The sequence below is a fragment of the Hippoglossus hippoglossus genome, chromosome 14 (genome assembly GCF_009819705.1).
Source record: "Hippoglossus hippoglossus isolate fHipHip1 chromosome 14, fHipHip1.pri, whole genome shotgun sequence".
NCBI classification, from domain to species: domain Eukaryota; kingdom Metazoa; phylum Chordata; class Actinopteri; order Pleuronectiformes; family Pleuronectidae; genus Hippoglossus; species Hippoglossus hippoglossus.
The window spans coordinates 15,611,885-15,630,022 of NC_047164.1; the positions used below are offsets into that span (position 1 = coordinate 15,611,885).

The window sequence follows — 18,138 nt, forward strand, 5'->3', positions numbered from 1 at the left end:
AGGAACTAGTGACCCTAAGGTAAAATATCCCCCAGGTAATGTCCTGCATCATTACATAATCTTGTGGCCCTGACTTCTGTGGAGGGTGAAACGGTGACAATAAAATGTTGTTATAAACTATGCGCAGAGACATAAACACACACGGTAAATTATATTATTGTTCACAGGAATCCACAAATAGTTCTGTACAGATGACTCACAAGCTGATAAATACATACAACTAAATAATAACATTGATCTCCCACTGTGACCATAAGACACACTATTATTATTTTATTCTACTATTCTCGAACACGATTTTAATATTTTGTTTCGTCTTTCGCCTCGAAGTATCGCGAGACTTCTCGAGCAGCTGTTGCCCTGGAAACCAACATCAACAACCGCTGCTCCATGAGTTAAAGTCGCTTTGAGTCCTGCAGTTAGTTTTTTAACATTTACTTCCACCATGGCTGACGACTACTACAAAACACTGGAGATAAACAGAAATGCGACAGACGCGGATATCAAAAAGGCGTAGGTCTCTCGTTAAATTACAATCCTGAAAACTTAAAGCCATTCACACATGTTTGATATCAGCTGTTCTTTGTTTTGTTGTCGATTTCTAACCTCTTTTATTTTGCCAGATATCGACGTCTCGCGTTGAAGTTTCACCCAAAGAGCAGCAAAGAAGCAGGAAGCACAGACAGGTTCAGTCAGCTGGGTGAAGCCTACGAAGTTCTCAGCGACCGTAAGTAACCAGGGGAGTGAAGCTGAGGTTGGTTTACATCGGATGTTAGCTTAGTAATAATAATCATAATAATAATTATTATTATGATTATTATTATGATTGTGATTATGATTATGATTATTATTATTATTATTATTATTATTATTATTATAATAATAACAGTTATTGTTGTCTGAATCCTGCAGCACTGGAGTCAGAGATACCTGCAGACGGAGAGAGAGAGAGAGAGAGAGAGAGAGAGAGAGAGAGAGAGAGAGAGAGAGAAAACACAAAGTTAGTGACATGTAGTAAAATAAATAAATGAATGTGGGGGCAGAGAGATAGAAAGAAGGGGAGAAGTGCTCAGTGCATGATGGGAATTCCCCCAGCAGTCTAGACCTATAGCAGCATAAGGGATGGTTCAGGACTCACCTGATCCAGACCGTGTCAATATGTGTTTTCTTTGTTACAGCTCGGAAAAAGGCAACCTATGACAAGTTTGGTGAGGAGGGACTAAAGGGTGGGATTCCACCTGAGTTTGGCAGAGGTGGCGCCTGGTCCTCTAAATATGCCTACCACGGGAATCCAGAAAAAACATTTAAACAGTTCTTTGGAGGTGACAACCCATTTGCAGGTGAAAAAAATTGAAACGAATGCCAAACAGTAATATGTTTTGTCAAACTTAATACCAGCAGTATTTTATTTTTGCTTAATTTATTCAATTATTTATCAATAGACTTCTATACAAATGATGTACCACTTAGCTTTGGTGGCCTGCAACCAGTGGTGGTGAAGACACAAGACCCCCCAATAGAGAGAGACCTTCATTTGTCCCTGGATGATCTGTTCCATGGGTGCACAAAAAAGATTAAGATATCTCGCAGGGTAAGAACATCTGTGTGTGAGATATCCTTTCAGATTACACAGTCTTTCAGAGGTCGAATCATTCACACATTCATAAGTTATGCTGAAAGCAACTCACGGGCACAAATCAAATGACTTGTTACATCTAACTACTCACATAAATGTATTCATTTATGTTTTGCCTTATTTCTTGAACAGGTTATGAATGAGGGTGGATACACATCCAGTATCAAAGACAAGATCCTCTCTATAGATGTAAATCCTGGATGGAAAGAAGGCACAAGAATTGTTTTCTCCAAAGAGGGAGATCAGGTAAAATAACTAAACATTATTTTCTGTTGATATTTAAAAACGCTCTAAAAATTGTCACCAACAACTCAACCGATCAGTTGTCTCTAGCAATGTGATAAGAGAGTGAACTCATCAGTTAGTATTATAATGGTCAGACTTTAGAGATAGTCTATATCTTCTGTAGTTCTTGTATGTTGTATAATGCTTTTGTGAAAGACATTACACAAATAACTTATATTCACTTTTACTTACTTGCAGTTTCTCATAATAATGTATTTTAAGACCTGAGTTTAAGTTTCTGATGCCGTCTCTGGTTTATCATTACATGATAGTAACCATTATTACACGTATTGGAATCTTTGTCGAAGAATGGTTATTGCTTATTAAATGAATCATATGAGAATTATAAGGAATTATTCATTTTCTTAGTACTGAAATGATTTTTATGAAGTCTGTTTCATTTTATACAAGATTTTTAAATTCCACAATTTAAAATGTTTTCTCTTGTCATGTTGTAATTGTACCAGGCTAACAGTGGTGTCTGGAAACTTGTTCCAACTTTCAAAAACTATTTTGAAATTGTGAATAATGTCAGAACGAGGTCAAGACAGTAGAAAAATAAGAGTTTAATATGAGCAAGTAAGAAAATGTATTTAATCATTCAGTTGTGGCATGGTGGAATTTCCAAAGGATCACCACTAGGTGTCCTCAGAAGATCCCTCTGTAACATCTAGTCGCTCGGCATGTAGACTGTATGTAAACTCAGGCACACTGAAATGATTGTCATCAAACACTTTTTACATGCTTTTTAATCGGACTAAATTGTAATCACCTTGTTTTACCCAAAGGGACCCAACAGCATCCCTGCAGATATTGTGTTCATAGTGCGGCAGAAGAGTCATCCTCTGTTTGAAAGACAAGATGATGATCTGATCTACAAGACCCAAATCTCTCTGGAGATGGTGAGTCATATAACATGTGTTTTTTATCAGTTAAACCTAAAGATTTGGTATAAAAAAGAAACACTAAAACAAACCAAAAAACATCTTCCACAGGCCTTGACTGGCTTCTCTGTGAATGTGCAGACAATAGATGGAAGGCTACTCAATATTCCCATCAACGACATTGTGCAGTAAGTGCTTTTCTATACTGGAGCCAATGTGGAAATCTGTAATACTTGTAATGCTGTATTTTTTTTGTACTATTAATTTTACATTGATCTCAGATATTATAAAAGCTGGATGAATCATTTAAATGTTAAGATCAGAACAGGGAGAGATGAGAAATGAGAGAGATCAATTCAATTAGTTCACATCACCCATACAGTTAAACAGGAACATTACTACAAGGATTTGTTTAGGCTTTGTGTCTCATCTCCATCAATAATCATTTTCCTGTCTCTGATTTGTTGTTTCAGCCCTAAATACAGAAAAGTGGTGCCTGGAGAGGGAATGCCGCTGTTCCAGGATCCTTCACAGAGAGGAGACCTCATTATTCATTTCGACATCCAGTTCCCCGAGAAGCTCTCCCCTGACAGAAAGCATCTGATCAAAAAAGCTTTGAAATAAATATCGATCACATTTTAATACACTTGTTTCTATCCTGTGACCTATGATTATTGTAATCGCTTTTATTTCCCTTATCCACCAAAGCACAATTTGTATAACATAACATTGATACTTTGAGTAAATAAACACAAAGGAGGAAACAAAAGGTAAAGTAATCTGTAAACATAATCCACCCATTGTTAATGTCTATAACCAACAGCCCAAAACACAGCAGGCTCCAACAACGAGGAGGCCACCTTCAATATCACACAGAAGAGGCCAAGGAAGACGACCTATGGGGTGCGGTCCTCAGGGGGTCTGTTGGCGATGAGGCAACCCTGGACACATACACCAAGCCAACCTATCCATCACAGCCATGGCCTGCCCCTAATTGGGGAGAGCAGGGGTGTTGGGGTCAGCCTGCTCAACGTGCACAATCAGGCCCAGTCAATTCGTGGGTGGGCCCTAACCATGGATACTAGGGCTGCCAGAGTATCCTAAAGGGAGGGTCAGCTTCCTTTAATAACTGTTGGAGCTAATAAAGAACCTATGATTGAGGTTCTGGTAGAAAATAAACCAACATCGATGATGGCTGATACTGGAGATACGTAAACGTGTGTAAGTCCAAAATATACCACACACCTTGACTTGTCTGATCAAATTGTGAAGACAGTAGGATTCTCGGGACAAAGACAGATGATTCAAAGGTCAGCTCCAGTTTGGCTATCAATCCAAGGCACTGACGCAATACTTTCTATTTTGGTGTCTGATTTGGTGTGAGGGAGAGATTCTTTGTGTAAATAAAAAATGACATTTGTTACTCACCACAAGGGGAGGACATTGATAGCTCTGGACCTGGCCTCCAGATGAGTACATTGGCTGAGAGGGTTAATATGTATTGGCTGGGGAACGTATCAGAACGGGTAAATGAGGTTTACAGGAAGTGGGAAAAATACATTCGTATTCAGATCCAAAAAGGAAAGGAACAACACTCTGACTATCATTTTCAGCTGTCACAGTTGCCACTGCTTTTTGGGGGCAGTTGCCACTGCTGCCACCCTGTTTGAGGGCAACTACCGCTGTTTGTGACTTATTCCCTGAAATTTATACGTAGTTTTAGCTTTATCAACCTGTTACTGTTCTGAGCACCAAGAATAATTGATCTGAAAAGAAAAGATTCTGCTTAAATACTGTTAATGCTTTGCCTATGTTTTGTGTCATTGAACTCAAACTTGAAATCACACTGCTGCCAGGCTGCATTAGGGCACCTGCCACGGCAGCTCCCACCTCTGTTTGGAGGCACCTGCCTCTGTTGCCACACTGTTTGGAGGCAGCTGCCATTGTTGCCACACTGAGAGCAACTACCGCTGTTTGTGACTTATTCAGGGAGATTTGGACTAGTTTGGAAAAAGAAGTTGACTAGTCATCACATTATGAAGATGAGTACGTGAATGTGATAGGACTTGGCAGTGATGTCAATGGAACATGAGGCTTAATGACTGAAACTGGAACACTGCTTTCTTTTCAATGAGTTATATAAAAAGACTCGTATTTGCTATGACTCTACTCCTTTGTCTGAAACGATGATGGTGAGAAGCTGTTATTAATGTATCATTAGCCAATTAATGTTCATGCCTTGTGAACTTCAAAGATTTGTTTGTTATTAAGTCACTTTAACCCAGTCCTTACTACATTACCTTTGCTATCTGTGACACATGTCAAACCTTCTGTTCGTGTCTGTTTTAAGGTTCCATTATTAAAATTGACCATCAATGACACAATATGTCATTACAATAGACAATTCTATAATTTAATGCTTTAATTTAGTTATTATGATCTGCATTTGCACAAATAAACTTCATAAACCAGTATATAGATATATACAAATTTATTGAATAAATGACGAGTCAGAATTTTGGTGTTGCCACACTGTTTAGAGGTAGCTGCCTTTGTTGCCACACTGTTTGGAGGCAGCTGTCACAGTTGCCAAAATTCTGACTCGTCATTTATTCAATAAATTTGCATCAAAGGCAGCTGCCTCTAAACAGTGTGGCAACAAAGGCAGCTGACTTTACACATCAGTGGCAGTTTCTGTTGAAAACAGAAGTGCCTCTACGAGCTACCGCCACAGGCTACCAGCAATAAATAGCTCTGTGTAACGGCTGCACTGGTTCAGTTGATCCAAAAACCAGGACAGATTGAGTCTTGTAGCCAGAAGCAAATCAACATCTTCGTTATTTAATCTTCAGTGTTCCAGGAAACATGGTGAGTAGGAAAACACTCTTTAAATCATGTGATCACAAATATCTGGAGTTTAGTTTAGCTCAGTTCAAGAAGCAGCTGCAGCTTTAAAGGGGACATAGCATGCAAATTCCACTTTGTTAGTGCTTCTACACGTTAATGTGGGTATCTGGCATGTCTACCAACCCCAAAACTCGTTTTGTTATGGTTCCTCTAAATCAGAAACGTCATGCTTGAGTGACTCGAATGAGCTTCCTGTGTATTGTGTCGTAAAACAATACACTGGAAGTCTCCCTACATAGCCTTGGCCCACCCCCCACCTCATCCCCCCCGCCCCCCCCACACTCGTTACGCCTGGTTTACAGCGGACGAAGCGCCGCTGCGAGGCAGCGCAGCGCCGTTCTCAAGTGCGCAGCCGCCTGGCTGTTCACACGGGACGTGCATTTCTCCGCGCTGGTCAGCCCCATAGACTGTATATATAAGGTCAGCCCGCGATTCTGCTTTCTCCGCTTGTTGTTGTACCCGTTGAATGTCGGGGTTCGGGGGTAAATGATGGTCTTCATAGCCCCCCCCCCACACCCCTCTCTTTCTCTCTCTGTCTGTCTGCTTGTGTGCTTGTAGTGGATGGGCAGAGGGGGACATTTAATTATGTGATTGGGAAAATTAAAACTCCAGGACAACAGAAGGGGAATACAAAGTATGGGATGCATATTTGATAATTTATATCATATAAAATATGTAATTTATATCGTTTAAAATCATGGGGGGAGAGGGGGAGGGGGGAGCTGGCTCATTAGCATTTAAAGGAACAGGCACTCAAAACAGGTCATTCTGTGGAGGGCTGTTTTAGACAGGGTAAAAAGGGTGCTGTTTTAAATGATCCTTGTGGTATTTTGACCAAAGTATGTTACAGACATTTCATTAAGACCCCAAGGAACCATATCAACTTGTGGTAAAATGGGCATACAATGTCCCCTTTAATACAGGAAGTGAACATGGCGACGTTCCGAGTGACTAAAGTAGCAGAATGTGTGTTTTTCTGTGCAGCCAAATCCAATACAATTAATGTAAATGACGAACATGTCTTCAAGTTTAAAAAAACTAAATGCCTCCATGCTGCTGTGTGTCCATGCAGAGTTATCTGTTCAGTGGGTAAATAATGAATGTACAGAATCTGTCAGGTGATTTTGAATACAGGGCTGCAACAACTAAAAGATTTAATCGATTATAAAAATAAAAATAAAAATAATCAATTAGTCTGGTCTCATATAATACACATCACGCACTGTGGCAGCATCTCCTAAGGTGGGGGCAGTAAACCAGCCAATCCTGTGCCTTGTTTCGCTCGCATGACGACGTTGTCTCCTCTCTGGAGCAAATGTTTGAAAAATGTCAGAGAGGAATGCAGCTAATGATACAGCGGAGGCAAGTCCTTAAAAGTGTGAGAACAATTCTTCAAAGAAAATAAATAAATGCACATGGTTGAATAATATTTCTCTTCTTTCCGCAGCGTGAGTGTATCTCCGTGCACGTTGGTCAGGCCGGTGTCCAGATTGGCAATGCCTGCTGGGAGCTTTACTGCCTGGAACATGGGATCCAGCCGGATGGACAGATGCCCAGCAACAAGACCATTGGAGGAGGAGATGACTCCTTCAGCACCTTCTTTAGTGAGACCGGAGCTGGAAAGCACGTCCCCAGAGCTGTTTTTGTCGACCTGGAGCCCACTGTCATCGGTAAACTGTCGTGAAAAGTAGAAACCACGGTTACTCTGATTTCCTTAAAATCAAACTGTTGAGTCATTTCTGACTGACTCTGTCTCTTCAGATGAAGTACGCACTGGAAGCTACCGCCAGCTGTTCCACCCTGAGCAACTGATCACTGGTAAAGAGGATGCTGCCAACAACTACGCCCGTGGACACTACACCATTGGCAAAGAGATCATTGACCTGGTGCTGGACAGGATCCGCAAACTGGTGGGTAACTTTACATCAGGAGTTAAACTTGTATTAATTTTGACAAACGTCAGACTAAATCATAATATTGTCTCTCATATTTAATCCGTCACCCTCTCTGTCTTCAGGCTGACCAGTGCACTGGTCTTCAAGGCTTCCTGGTTTTCCATAGCTTCGGAGGTGGCACCGGCTCTGGCTTCACCTCACTGCTGATGGAGCGTCTGTCTGTCGACTACGGTAAGAAGTCCAAGCTGGAGTTCTCCATCTACCCAGCCCCCCAGGTGTCCACCGCTGTGGTGGAGCCCTACAATGCCATCCTGACCACCCACACCACCCTGGAGCACTCTGACTGTGCCTTCATGGTAGATAACGAGGCCATCTACGATATCTGCCGCAGGAACCTCGATATCGAGCATCCCTCCTACGTCAACCTGAACAGGTTGATGAGTCAGATTGTGTCCTCCATCACTGCTTCCCTCCGTTTCGATGGTGCCCTCAATGTTGATCTGACCGAGTTCCAGACCAACTTGGTGCCATATCCCCGTATCCACTTCCCTATGGCCACCTATGCTCCTGTCATCTCTGCCGAGAAGGCCTACCATGAGCAATTAACGGTGTCTGAGATCACAAATGCCTGCTTCGAGCCGGCCAATCAGATGGTGAAATGTGACCCTCGCCACGGTAAATACATGGCCTGCTGCCTCCTGTACCGTGGAGATGTGGTACCCAAAGATGTCAACGCTGCCATCGGCACCATCAAGACCAAACGCACCATCCAGTTTGTGGACTGGTGCCCCACTGGTTTCAAGGTCGGCATCAACTACCAGCCACCCACTGTGGTTCCTGGTGGAGACCTGGCCAAGGTCCAGAGGGCTGTGTGCATGCTTAGCAACACCACCGCCATCGCTGAGGCCTGGGCTCGCCTTGACCACAAGTTTGATCTGATGTACGCCAAGCGTGCCTTCGTTCACTGGTATGTGGGTGAGGGTATGGAGGAGGGAGAGTTCTCTGAGGCCAGAGAGGATATGGCAGCTCTGGAGAAAGATTACGAAGAGGTCGGAGCTGATAGTTTGGGAGAGGATGATGAGGAGGAAGGGGATTATTAAACACATGCATTCCCTTGTGTTTTCCTGAGCATTTTCATTTTGTTCTTTGGTTCAGTTATGGTGTCATCCCTTTTCATCTGTTCTATTCTTTTCTATTTTCTGTGCTCATATGTACTGCATTTGAATACAGCCAAATTCCCAAATAAATATTCTCTCTACTAAATGTCCAGATATGTTGTTTTTCATCTGTAAAAAAATGTTTTAGGGGTTTAGTTAAACTTTAACAAGATTTATTAAGCATTTTATGGGTCCATGCCATGTTAATTCTTTTATTTTTGTCTACTGATCATTTATAAGATGAGCCTGTGCCACAATTCAGGCTCCTAACAGTGACACAGAAAACAAATAACATGTCTGGACATTCCGGTATTTCCATATGTATATTTATGTAGCCTATTGTGCATATCTTTATCTGATTCAATATCTGGTCTTTTTCTGCAGATATGCAAATCAGGGTTAAGGTTAGTCTAAGCAGCTTTAGGTCTCGCGGTAGAGACAATTTTAAGGTGCCTTAGCCTATAGTGTCCTATGTTACAAATACTAAGTCAGTTGTACACAGATCAGTCTCGGGGCAAATCATGTCAAGACTGCTTTGGTGATGTAACCAGTTTCTGATGCCAACGGGAATGCAGTGTCTTTCTGCGTAATGGAATTTATCCAGGTATCATTTTTAGATCTTGATAGAGAGTTGAACTGTTGTTAAAACGATGTACAACAATCGGGTACACACGAATGTGGTAGGACTTGGAACATGAGGCTTAATGACTGAAACTGGAACACTGCTTTCTTTTCAATGAGTTACATAAAAAGACTCGTATTTGCTATGACTCTACTCCTCTGTCTGAAAGGATGATGGTGAGAAGCTGTTATAAATGTATCATTAGCCAATTAATGTTCGTGCCTTGTGAACTTCAAAGATTTTTTTATATTTAATTCACTTTAACCCAGTCCTTACTACAATACATTTGCTATCTTTGACACATGTAAAACCGGCTGTTTGTGTCTGTTATTGCAGCTCTGTTGCCCTTTTGAAGGTTCCATTATTAACATTTATCATCACTGACTCAATATATCATTACAATAGACAATGCTATAATTTAATGCTTTAATTCAGTTATTTTTTGATATGGAAGTTTTCTGGAAGCTGGTGAAAGGAGAACTCAGGCAGGAGCTGATGTCTTACACAGAAGACTTGATGCATCAAGGAGACCAGAAGGTGCAACAATATACAAACGCCAACAGAGTAACATGAGCAATTTTCAACCCCAAGTCTGAAGATGTCTCCCAAAGCCTCCCCATATATCTTCCTCCACTTGCGTCACCCATTCTAACAGCACATCCATGAATGGCTAGAATTACTGTCACTCAATGAAATCACATTGTGTCCTTATGTCTTGCCACTGGTGTCTCTGTCTGTGGCATCTGAGTTAGATATAAAAGTCCCTAAGCGTAGACACTACAATGTACTGTTGGTTGGGCCTTTATCTATAACCTGACCTTGGTACTGCTTGGAGAGAGAAGGGAGTATGTGTGGAACGAGGCAGGCCCCACTCTCCAATTGGTGTACAGGTATAATGTAATATATATCATATACATAATATAAAGTGGCATATACAGTAATGTGTGAGGATGGTCAAAAAGTCCTCAACAATTATGATCTGCATTTGCACAAATTACTAAAACACAAAAATAATTATAGGAGAATATTTATACATTTTGAATGTCTATCTGTCATCAAAACCAAAACAAAAATGTCAAGTCGCACTTTCGTAACCTTGGTGGAGTTGTACTTAAAATTACTGGTTAGCCAGAAAAGTATAAATAACATTTTGGTTCAATATCAGTACATTTCACAGGATAAGCCAGCCTGTATCAATATTGCTGTCCATGGAGTGAGTCATTGTTTCATATAAATACTGAAGACATAAGAATATAACTTGGTTAAAAAGTATTAGGTCAGTGTCAGGTCTCGGGGGGTTGGACTCAAAATGATAAGAAAAGCTCTGCGTCTATCAGATCCATATGATATGATCTTTGTGTCTATCGATAGGTAATAACCCAAAGACATACAGTCTTTGGGTTATTACTCTTTGGGAAATGTACATTTTTGAGTCCAACCCCCCGAGAGCTAACAATTTATCTAATAAACTTTCATAAACCAGTTTATATCTCATTGAATAAATCACAAACAGCTGTAGTTGCGCAACTGTCAGAAAGTGTGGCGGCAATGACAATTGCCCCCAAACACTTGTGACAGCTGCCTCCAAACATTGTGTGGCAACAAATGCAGCTGCCTATAAACAGTGTGGCAACAAAGGCAGCTGCCTTCAAACAGTGTGGCAACAGAGGCAGCTGCCTCTAAACAAAGGGGCAACAAAGGCAGCTGCCTCCAAACAGTGTGGCAACAGGCCACCAGAAATGCATCTACGAGCTAACATTGCCACGATTTGAGCTTTCCTTTACTGCATTTACTTCCACCATGGATGAAGATTACTACAAAGCACTTAAGATAAACAAGAGCGCCACAGCTGCAGATATCAAAAAGGCGTAGGTCTCTCTCGTTAAATTACAATCCTGAAAACTTAAAGCCATTCACACATGTTTAATATCAGCTGTTCTTTTTGTTGTTGTTGATTTCTACCTCTTTTTGCCAGATATCGATGTCTCGCGTTGAAGTTTCACCCAAACAGCAGCAAAGAAGCAGGAAGCTCAGACAGGTTCAGTCAGCTGGGTGAAGCCTACGATGTTCTCAGCGACCGTAAGTAACCAGAAGAGTGAAGAGAGACAGAGAGAGACTATGGGAGGAAAAAACACAAAGATAGTGACATGTAGTAAAATAAATAAATGAATGTGGGGGCCGAGAGACAGAAAAGAGGGGAGAAGTGCTCAGTGCATGATGTGAATTACCCCGGCAGTCTAGACCTATATATAAATTTATATCCCTCATAACTAAGGGATGGTTCAGGACTCACTGTATGCAGAACTAACTATAAAAACTAATTTACAATACAAGGAAAGAGTTTAGTTTGTAAATCTATAAAACTGTCCACATTTTACCACACAGCGTATTAACAGACTGTGTCAATATGTGTTTTCTTTGTTACAGCTCGGAAAAAGGCAACCTATGACAGGTTTGGTGAGGAGGGACTAAAGGGTGGGATTCCACCTGAGTTTGGCAGAGGTGGCGCCTGGTCCTCTAAATATGCCTACCACGGGAATCCAGAAAAAACATTTAAACATTTCTTTGGATGTGACAACCCATTTGCAGGTGAAAAAAATAGAGACGAATTCCATACAGTAATATGTTTGCTCAAACTTAATACCAGCAGCCTTTTATTTTTGCCTAATTTATTCATTTATTTATCAATAGTCTTCTCTGCAAATGATGTACCACTTCAGTTTGTTGGCCTGCAACCAGTGGTGGTGAAGACACAAGACCCCCCAATAGAGAGAGACCTTCCTTTGTCCCTGGATGATCTGTTCCATGGGTGCACAAAAAAGATTAAGATATATCGCAACGTAAGAACATCTGTGTGTGAGATATCCTTTCAGATTACACAATCTTTCAGAGGTCGAATCATTCACACATTCATTTGTTACGCTGAAAGCAACTCATGGGCACACATCAAATGACTTGTTACATCTAATAATCACAAAAATGTATTCATTTATCTTTGCCTTATTTCTTGAACAGGTAATGAATGAGGGTGGATACACATCCAGTGTCAAAGACAAGATCCTCTCTATAGATGTAAATCCTGGATGGAAAGAAGGCACAAGAATTGTTTTCTCCAAAGAGGGAGATCAGGTAAAATAACTAAACAACATTACTTTCTGTTGATATTTAAAAATGCTCTAAAAATTTCCAATGCATTTGAAAAGCATTACACAAATCAATTTTACTCACCTATACTTACAAATCTCACAATAAAGTATATCTCACAAGACCTGAGTTTAGGTTTCTGATGCTGTCTCTGATGGTGATTTATCAAACTCTCTGTTGTCTCATACTTAGTTCAGAATTGTCAGCAAATGGGACTTTATAATAGATAATCCAAGTTTTTAGTGTACTGTAACCTAGCAATACACCAATGCGAAAAGTAAATTATGGATGAAAAGCACAAAACATATTCCTACAGCTGAAAAGTTTTGGTTTGAAAAAAAAGAATATATATTTCCTATAATTATATTAATGCAACATTCTACAGATTTATACTGGATTATCATTACATGATAATAACCATTATGACACCTATAGGAAGGGTAATTCCTTATTGGATCGATCATATGGGAATTATTAATTTTCTTAGTATTCAAAAGATTTTTATGAAGTCTGTTTCATTTTATACTAGATTTTTTAATTCCACAATTTTACATTTTTTCTCTTGTCATGTTGTTATTATACCAGGCTAACAGTGGTGACTGGAAACTTGCTCCAACTTTCAAAAGCAATTAACCCTAAAACTGTGAATAATGTCAGAACGAGGTCAAGACACTAGAAAAATAAGAGTTTAATATGAACAAGTAAGAAAATTACATTTTTGTGAAGCTTATTTAATCATTCAGTTGTGGTATGGTGGTATTTCCAAAGGATCACCACTAGGTGTCCTCAGAAGATCCCTCTCTAACATCTAGTCGCACTTTGTATGTAAACTCAGGCACACTGAAATGATTGTCATCAAATTCTTTTTACATGCTTTTTAATCTTCTGACTATATAGCTGGGACCCAACAGCATCCCTGCAGATATTGTGTTCATAGTGCAGCAGGAGAGTCATCCTCTGTTTGAAAGACAAGATGATGATCTGATCTACAAGACCCAAATCTCTCTGGAGATGGTGAGTCATATAACATGTGTTTTTTATCAGTTAAACCTAAAGATTTGGTATAAAAAAAACAAAAACACTAAAACAACAAAAAAAAACATCTTCCACAGGCCTTGACTGGCTTCTCTGTGAATGTGCAGACAATAGATGGAAGGCTAATCAATATTCCCATCAACGACATTGTGCAGTAAGTGCTTTTCTATACTGGGGCCAATGTGGAAATCTGTAATACTTGCAATATTGTATTTTCTTTGTACTATTCATTTTACATGGATCTCAGATATTATAAAGGCTGGATGAATTTTTTAAATGTTAAGATCAGAACAGGGAGAGATGAGAAATGAGAGAGATCAATTCAAATAGTTCACATCACCCATACAGTTAAACAGGAACATTACTACAAGGATTTGTTTTGGCTTTGTGCCTCATCTCCATCAATAATCATTTTCCTGTCTCTGATTTGTTGTTTCAGCCCTAAATACAGAAAAGTGGTGCCTGGAGAGGGAATGCCGCTGTTCCAGGATCCTTCACAGAGAGGAGACCTCATTATTCATTTCGACATCCAGTTCCCCGAGAAGCTCTCCCCTGACAGAAAGCATCTGATCAAAAAAGCTTTGAAATAAATATCGATCCCATTTTAATACACTTGTTTCTATCCTGTGATCTTTGATTATTATTATCGGTTTTATTTCCCTTATCCATCAAAGCACAATTTGATTCACATAACATTCATACTTTGAGTATAAATAAACACAAAGGAAGAAACAAAAGGCAAAGAAATCTGTAAACATAATCTCTGTGCAACATCAGCCTTCTGCCGGGCAGGAATCACAGAATTCTTGTGCAGTTGTGATTTGCTGCCATCATGGCTCGTTTCAGCTGCTCGTATGTAACAAACATCACCACGTTCCAGGAGCCCAGGCGTAAGAAAGAGGGCACGAACCTTAAGAGGAGGCGGAGAAAATCAGAAAAATTACAATTCATATTATCATCATTTTGTTCACAGCCATTCTTTTCCTGTTGCAAAAAACACTTACCCCTTATAAAAGGCAAGTGGTCCTTCTTTGGTCATCATGGTAGCAGCACAGTTGAAGACGCTTCTGTAGTGGCCAAGAGAAGAGTTCATATATCTTGTCTTGACCACATCGACAGGTGAAGCGATGACTGTCGTGCATAACCCTGCACCGAAGGCTGATATAAAGTGGCAGGGCAGGTTGTCTGTGGAGCGAAGGCTGTAAATTAGTGTCCCAGGAAGAGAAACCCTTAAATCATTCCACTGGATTATGTTGGGCTGCAGCCATTGTTTCACCTGTCAGGGGCGTGGACTTTAGAAGTGTATCCTTGATGAAGTCGTACGTCACCAGTTCTGTGCAGTTGACCGTCGCGTTCCGTAAAATGTTTGGAGCTGTACCTGCATGACGGAGTGAAATAAGCACATTTATTGTAAGAAATTGGAGAATAACCTTCAGGATCCTCGCAACTATCATTTATGAGTCTACCTTTCCAAAGGCCACGGATGCCTTCTTCCTTAGCAATGGTCCTGTAAGCATCAATTGTGCTAGAGTAGCGTCTGGCGACCCCAGAGGACCTGGCATGTGCCTGGAAGCGGACTTTCACCACATCTGTGGGCTGAGCTAACACAACCGCCATGGCACCTGTGGTACATCCCGCAAGCAGCCGAACGCCAATGCCTACATCTGAACCAGAGAGGAGAGAGGTGGTTGTCGCAGGACCGTCGCAACTAGACCAACAATAATAACACATTCACAGATACTCACGCTCAGAGCCTCTGGTGTAGAACTGCTTTACCGAGTCGTAGAGGCCAATGCGGACAGAGGCGAAGCTCATCTGCCTCTGGAGTCCTGCCACCAGTCCACTGTAAAGACTCCTGGGTCCCTCTGTGCGCACCATGGTAGTGATGGTGCCAAACACTCCTCGATACTTCACCGCTGACCCATTCCCTGCTGCTCCAGAGCTTATGGCCTCCCCTTGGATCTGTGCAAGAACAATGGGAAATCGAAATTCAACTAAAGATAAGAAATCACGGGGTAGAGAGGGTCGTCCGCCAACCAGATGGTCAGTAGTTCAATCCCCAGCACCTCCAGTCTTGATTAGATAGTAAAAGTGCTGAATGAGTGTTTGTTCCAGACTGGAAAATCTGTCCGCAATGCATACAATGGCCTTTACACAAAATGTTATATATATGTGCACATGTAAGATGTGTTGATGACATTGACTTGTACCTGCAGTCGCACTTTGGCTGTGTCCAAGGGAAAGGTGAGCAGGTCAGCGATACAGGCTGCAGTTCCTGCTCCCAAAAACTTCACAGCTGCCGACGGAGGCACATCAGCAGGTTTAAATCCAACCATTTTCCAGAGTTATTTGGATCAACACAAGGAACGGTTGAAAACTGATTGATGTGGACAGGACAAGAAGCTCCTGAAAATCTGCAAAAATACACCACATTGCATCCAAAGATTGTTGTATTCCACGAGCACCATGGCAAAGTTAAGTCATTAGAATACCAAAATATGCAATAGAGCATTTTATACTTGATTCTATGTCTTGTACTTAGCTCTGTACATGATAAACCCAATAGTTGGTTCACGTAACATGCTAATTAAGTAAAAGGGATATTCTTAATAACAGGTTTAACTGATGCTTAATGCAAGACAGCTGCAGACAGGAAAAGGATGCATGGACACAAGCATCAACTTATCGAGATCTGAACTTTGATAATAGATTCTTACCTTTTAGGTGATAGGACAAAAACTTCTGAGATCAGGATTCTCTAAACGTGTCCCTCTGGCTGAACTTTGTCCTAGCTATAAACTGATGTCCTTGTTTTTCCATAGAAGATTTTTCTATAGTGATTGGTCTTAAGATCATACTCCAAATCCTGGGAAAACAGAAACAAGTTCAAAAACAACATAGAAATGTAACAAACAAAAATAAAACTGTCCTAAAAAGGAAAAACATTATATTTAAGATTGTACCGTGATGGTGAAATGCAGAGAATCTTGAAGTGAAAAGATCAAAATGAATGAAGTGAACCGACGCATGGACAGGATGCAGACGTGTGGGGAAGAGAACCACCCTTTAAATACTGCTGGGATGCTGTTACATCACTGCATGTGTTGCTGCTGCGGCCCCACCCCCACTGTATCTGTGGGCTGCCCGCCGTTCCCATGGGCCGACCGTAAACCTGTCTGTGTGACAAACAGTCTGTGGCTCGGTTTGCCTGATTTACCTTTTGTCTTCTTGGCTTTATAATCAAGCTCCCTCAGACCAACAACAACCACATCACAACAAAGATTACAAACCTGAGTTGTGATAAATAAGAAGCCTGAATAATTACTGAATTTCTCTAATTATTGAGAAATTACTATTTCATGAAAATATTGAAAAAATTCGATTTTCTAACTTAGAATCATTTGGTTAGGTGCAGCATCTGTTTAAAGCTTTGTTCTCAGAATCACAGCACAGCAAGTGCAGACTTGCAGAGTGCTGAGTCATGCTGAAAACACAAGAACATACAAGAACACATAGTACGTCGCCCACCAAATTAGATCCGTATGTTCAGGGCCATTAACATATACGACTGCTCTTCGTTGAAATGTCCTGTCCATGACCTGTTGGTGCTGCACTGATAATGTGGTGCAACACTGAACTGTGTTTTTGAAAATAAATTCATAAACGGCTTAGTTTTGTTTAATATACGGATAAAGGGGAATCTACACGCAAATATGTTTCCATGATAGAGCTCCGTAAAGCAATGCAACATAATTAGGGAAAGGTTGGTGAAGTTGTATAAAGGAAGTCTCATCATAAGAATTAGAATGGTCTTCAGCAGAGTGCATATCTGCCAAGGCCAAACAGTCCTCATATGAAACCACTTTAAAATTTACTAGATCAGGGTTTTTATTTGGATCTGCACCAGATTGTTCACACTCATTAATACCAGTCTATATATAATCTGCCTGGTTTATTTTCATCAAGATCCCTGAGTTATTCTCTGAGAAATCAGGGAAAATGTTTCAAAACGCCCTATATCTCACAATGTTAAAGTAAGTGTAAAGGATCAACCCCCTGATCTGGATCTGCACTACAGTGTAATGGGCTCTGTCTTGATCCACACCACATTGTTCCACCAGGTTTCGTGGTGTTCCGTCCAGTAGTAGCGTAATTTTGCTAAACCAACCAAACCAACAAACAAACGGACAGGGGTGAAAACATAACCTCCCTGGTATCTATTCAATATCCATACCACTTATCCTTCATTGGTCGTGGGGGGAGCAATAGCCAATCTGACAATGGACGAGAGGCGGGGTTACACCCTGGACAGGTCCCATATGAAATATGTGGATTATAAACCGTGATGAAAAGATGCTTTGGCCCCTGAGCTCCTACACTTGTGTGTGTACTTATTTATTTGCGAGGACCCTTTTGAGCAAAGGCATTTTTGAAAGTGAGGACATTTTGGCTGATCCTCACTTTTTCAAAAGCTTGTTTGAGGGTTAAGACTTAATTTTAAGGTTAGGGTTAGTGCAGAGTCAGGGTTAGGGGCTGGCAGAAGCATTATGCTAATGATTGTCCTAACTATGGA

General features: G+C 40.7%; 4 protein-coding genes across 5 annotated transcripts; 3 read left to right on the forward strand and 1 right to left on the reverse strand.

Annotated features, from left to right (window-relative positions):
• Nucleotides 1–363: 363 nt before the first annotated feature.
• Nucleotides 364–3,447, forward strand: LOC117773998 (dnaJ homolog subfamily B member 13-like). 2 transcript variants are annotated; one of them, XM_034605979.1, is made up of 8 exons: nucleotides 364–513; nucleotides 624–727; nucleotides 1,179–1,340; nucleotides 1,443–1,591; nucleotides 1,769–1,882; nucleotides 2,710–2,823; nucleotides 2,917–2,993; nucleotides 3,279–3,447. In XM_034605979.1, the coding sequence occupies exons 1-8, from the start codon at nucleotides 446–448 to the stop codon at nucleotides 3,427–3,429; spliced, it is 939 nt and encodes a 312-aa protein (XP_034461870.1). In that variant the 5' UTR covers nucleotides 364–445; the 3' UTR covers nucleotides 3,430–3,447. The 2 variants fall into 2 exon arrangements, with proteins under 2 accessions (XP_034461870.1, XP_034461869.1); XM_034605978.1 differs by having other exon boundaries at nucleotides 2,710–2,993.
• A 2,185-nt stretch (nucleotides 3,448–5,632) lies between these two features.
• Nucleotides 5,633–8,712, forward strand: LOC117773997 (tubulin alpha-1C chain-like). Its single transcript, XM_034605977.1, has 4 exons — nucleotides 5,633–5,673; nucleotides 7,160–7,382; nucleotides 7,474–7,622; nucleotides 7,730–8,712. Exons 1-4 carry the CDS (start codon nucleotides 5,671–5,673, stop codon nucleotides 8,705–8,707), a joined length of 1,353 nt encoding a protein of 450 aa, XP_034461868.1. The 5' UTR covers nucleotides 5,633–5,670; the 3' UTR covers nucleotides 8,708–8,712.
• A 2,474-nt stretch (nucleotides 8,713–11,186) lies between these two features.
• On the forward strand, nucleotides 11,187–14,155 carry LOC117774846 (dnaJ homolog subfamily B member 13-like). Its single transcript, XM_034607506.1, has 8 exons — nucleotides 11,187–11,254; nucleotides 11,362–11,465; nucleotides 11,814–11,975; nucleotides 12,078–12,238; nucleotides 12,402–12,515; nucleotides 13,428–13,544; nucleotides 13,643–13,719; nucleotides 14,005–14,155. Exons 1-8 carry the CDS (start codon nucleotides 11,187–11,189, stop codon nucleotides 14,153–14,155), a joined length of 954 nt encoding a protein of 317 aa, XP_034463397.1.
• Nucleotides 13,156–16,461, reverse strand: ucp2 (uncoupling protein 2). The gene is made up of 7 exons (XM_034605980.1): nucleotides 16,283–16,461; nucleotides 15,776–15,979; nucleotides 15,311–15,527; nucleotides 15,032–15,229; nucleotides 14,842–14,943; nucleotides 14,570–14,750; nucleotides 13,156–14,475 (listed from the first exon to the last, which is right to left on the reverse strand). The coding sequence occupies exons 2-7, from the start codon at nucleotides 15,899–15,901 to the stop codon at nucleotides 14,361–14,363; spliced, it is 939 nt and encodes a 312-aa protein (XP_034461871.1). The 5' UTR covers nucleotides 15,902–15,979; nucleotides 16,283–16,461; the 3' UTR covers nucleotides 13,156–14,360.
• Nucleotides 16,462–18,138: the final 1,677 nt, after the last annotated feature.

Coding starts and splice junctions, on each gene's coding strand:
- LOC117773998 (XM_034605978.1), top strand. CDS start 446: ATGGCTGACGACTACTACAAAACACTGGAGATAAACAGAAATGCGACA. Junction 728..1,178: donor CTACGAAGTTCTCAGCGACC/GTAAGTAACCAG, acceptor TCTTTGTTACAG/CTCGGAAAAAGGCAACCTAT. Junction 1,883..2,709: donor TCTCCAAAGAGGGAGATCAG/GTAAAATAACTA, acceptor TTTTACCCAAAG/GGACCCAACAGCATCCCTGC.
- ucp2 (XM_034605980.1), bottom strand. CDS start 15,901: ATGGTTGGATTTAAACCTGCTGATGTGCCTCCGTCGGCAGCTGTGAAG. Junction 14,751..14,841: donor AAAGTCCACGCCCCTGACAG/GTGAAACAATGG, acceptor TTCGCTCCACAG/ACAACCTGCCCTGCCACTTT. Junction 14,476..14,569: donor CCACTTGCCTTTTATAAGGG/GTAAGTGTTTTT, acceptor CCTCCTCTTAAG/GTTCGTGCCCTCTTTCTTAC.
- LOC117773997 (XM_034605977.1), top strand. Junction 7,383..7,473: donor CCTGGAGCCCACTGTCATCG/GTAAACTGTCGT, acceptor CTGTCTCTTCAG/ATGAAGTACGCACTGGAAGC. Junction 7,623..7,729: donor TGGACAGGATCCGCAAACTG/GTGGGTAACTTT, acceptor CTCTGTCTTCAG/GCTGACCAGTGCACTGGTCT.
- LOC117774846 (XM_034607506.1), top strand. CDS start 11,187: ATGGATGAAGATTACTACAAAGCACTTAAGATAAACAAGAGCGCCACA. Junction 11,255..11,361: donor GCTGCAGATATCAAAAAGGC/GTAGGTCTCTCT, acceptor TCTTTTTGCCAG/ATATCGATGTCTCGCGTTGA. Junction 12,239..12,401: donor ATCGCAACGTAAGAACATCT/GTGTGTGAGATA, acceptor TTTCTTGAACAG/GTAATGAATGAGGGTGGATA.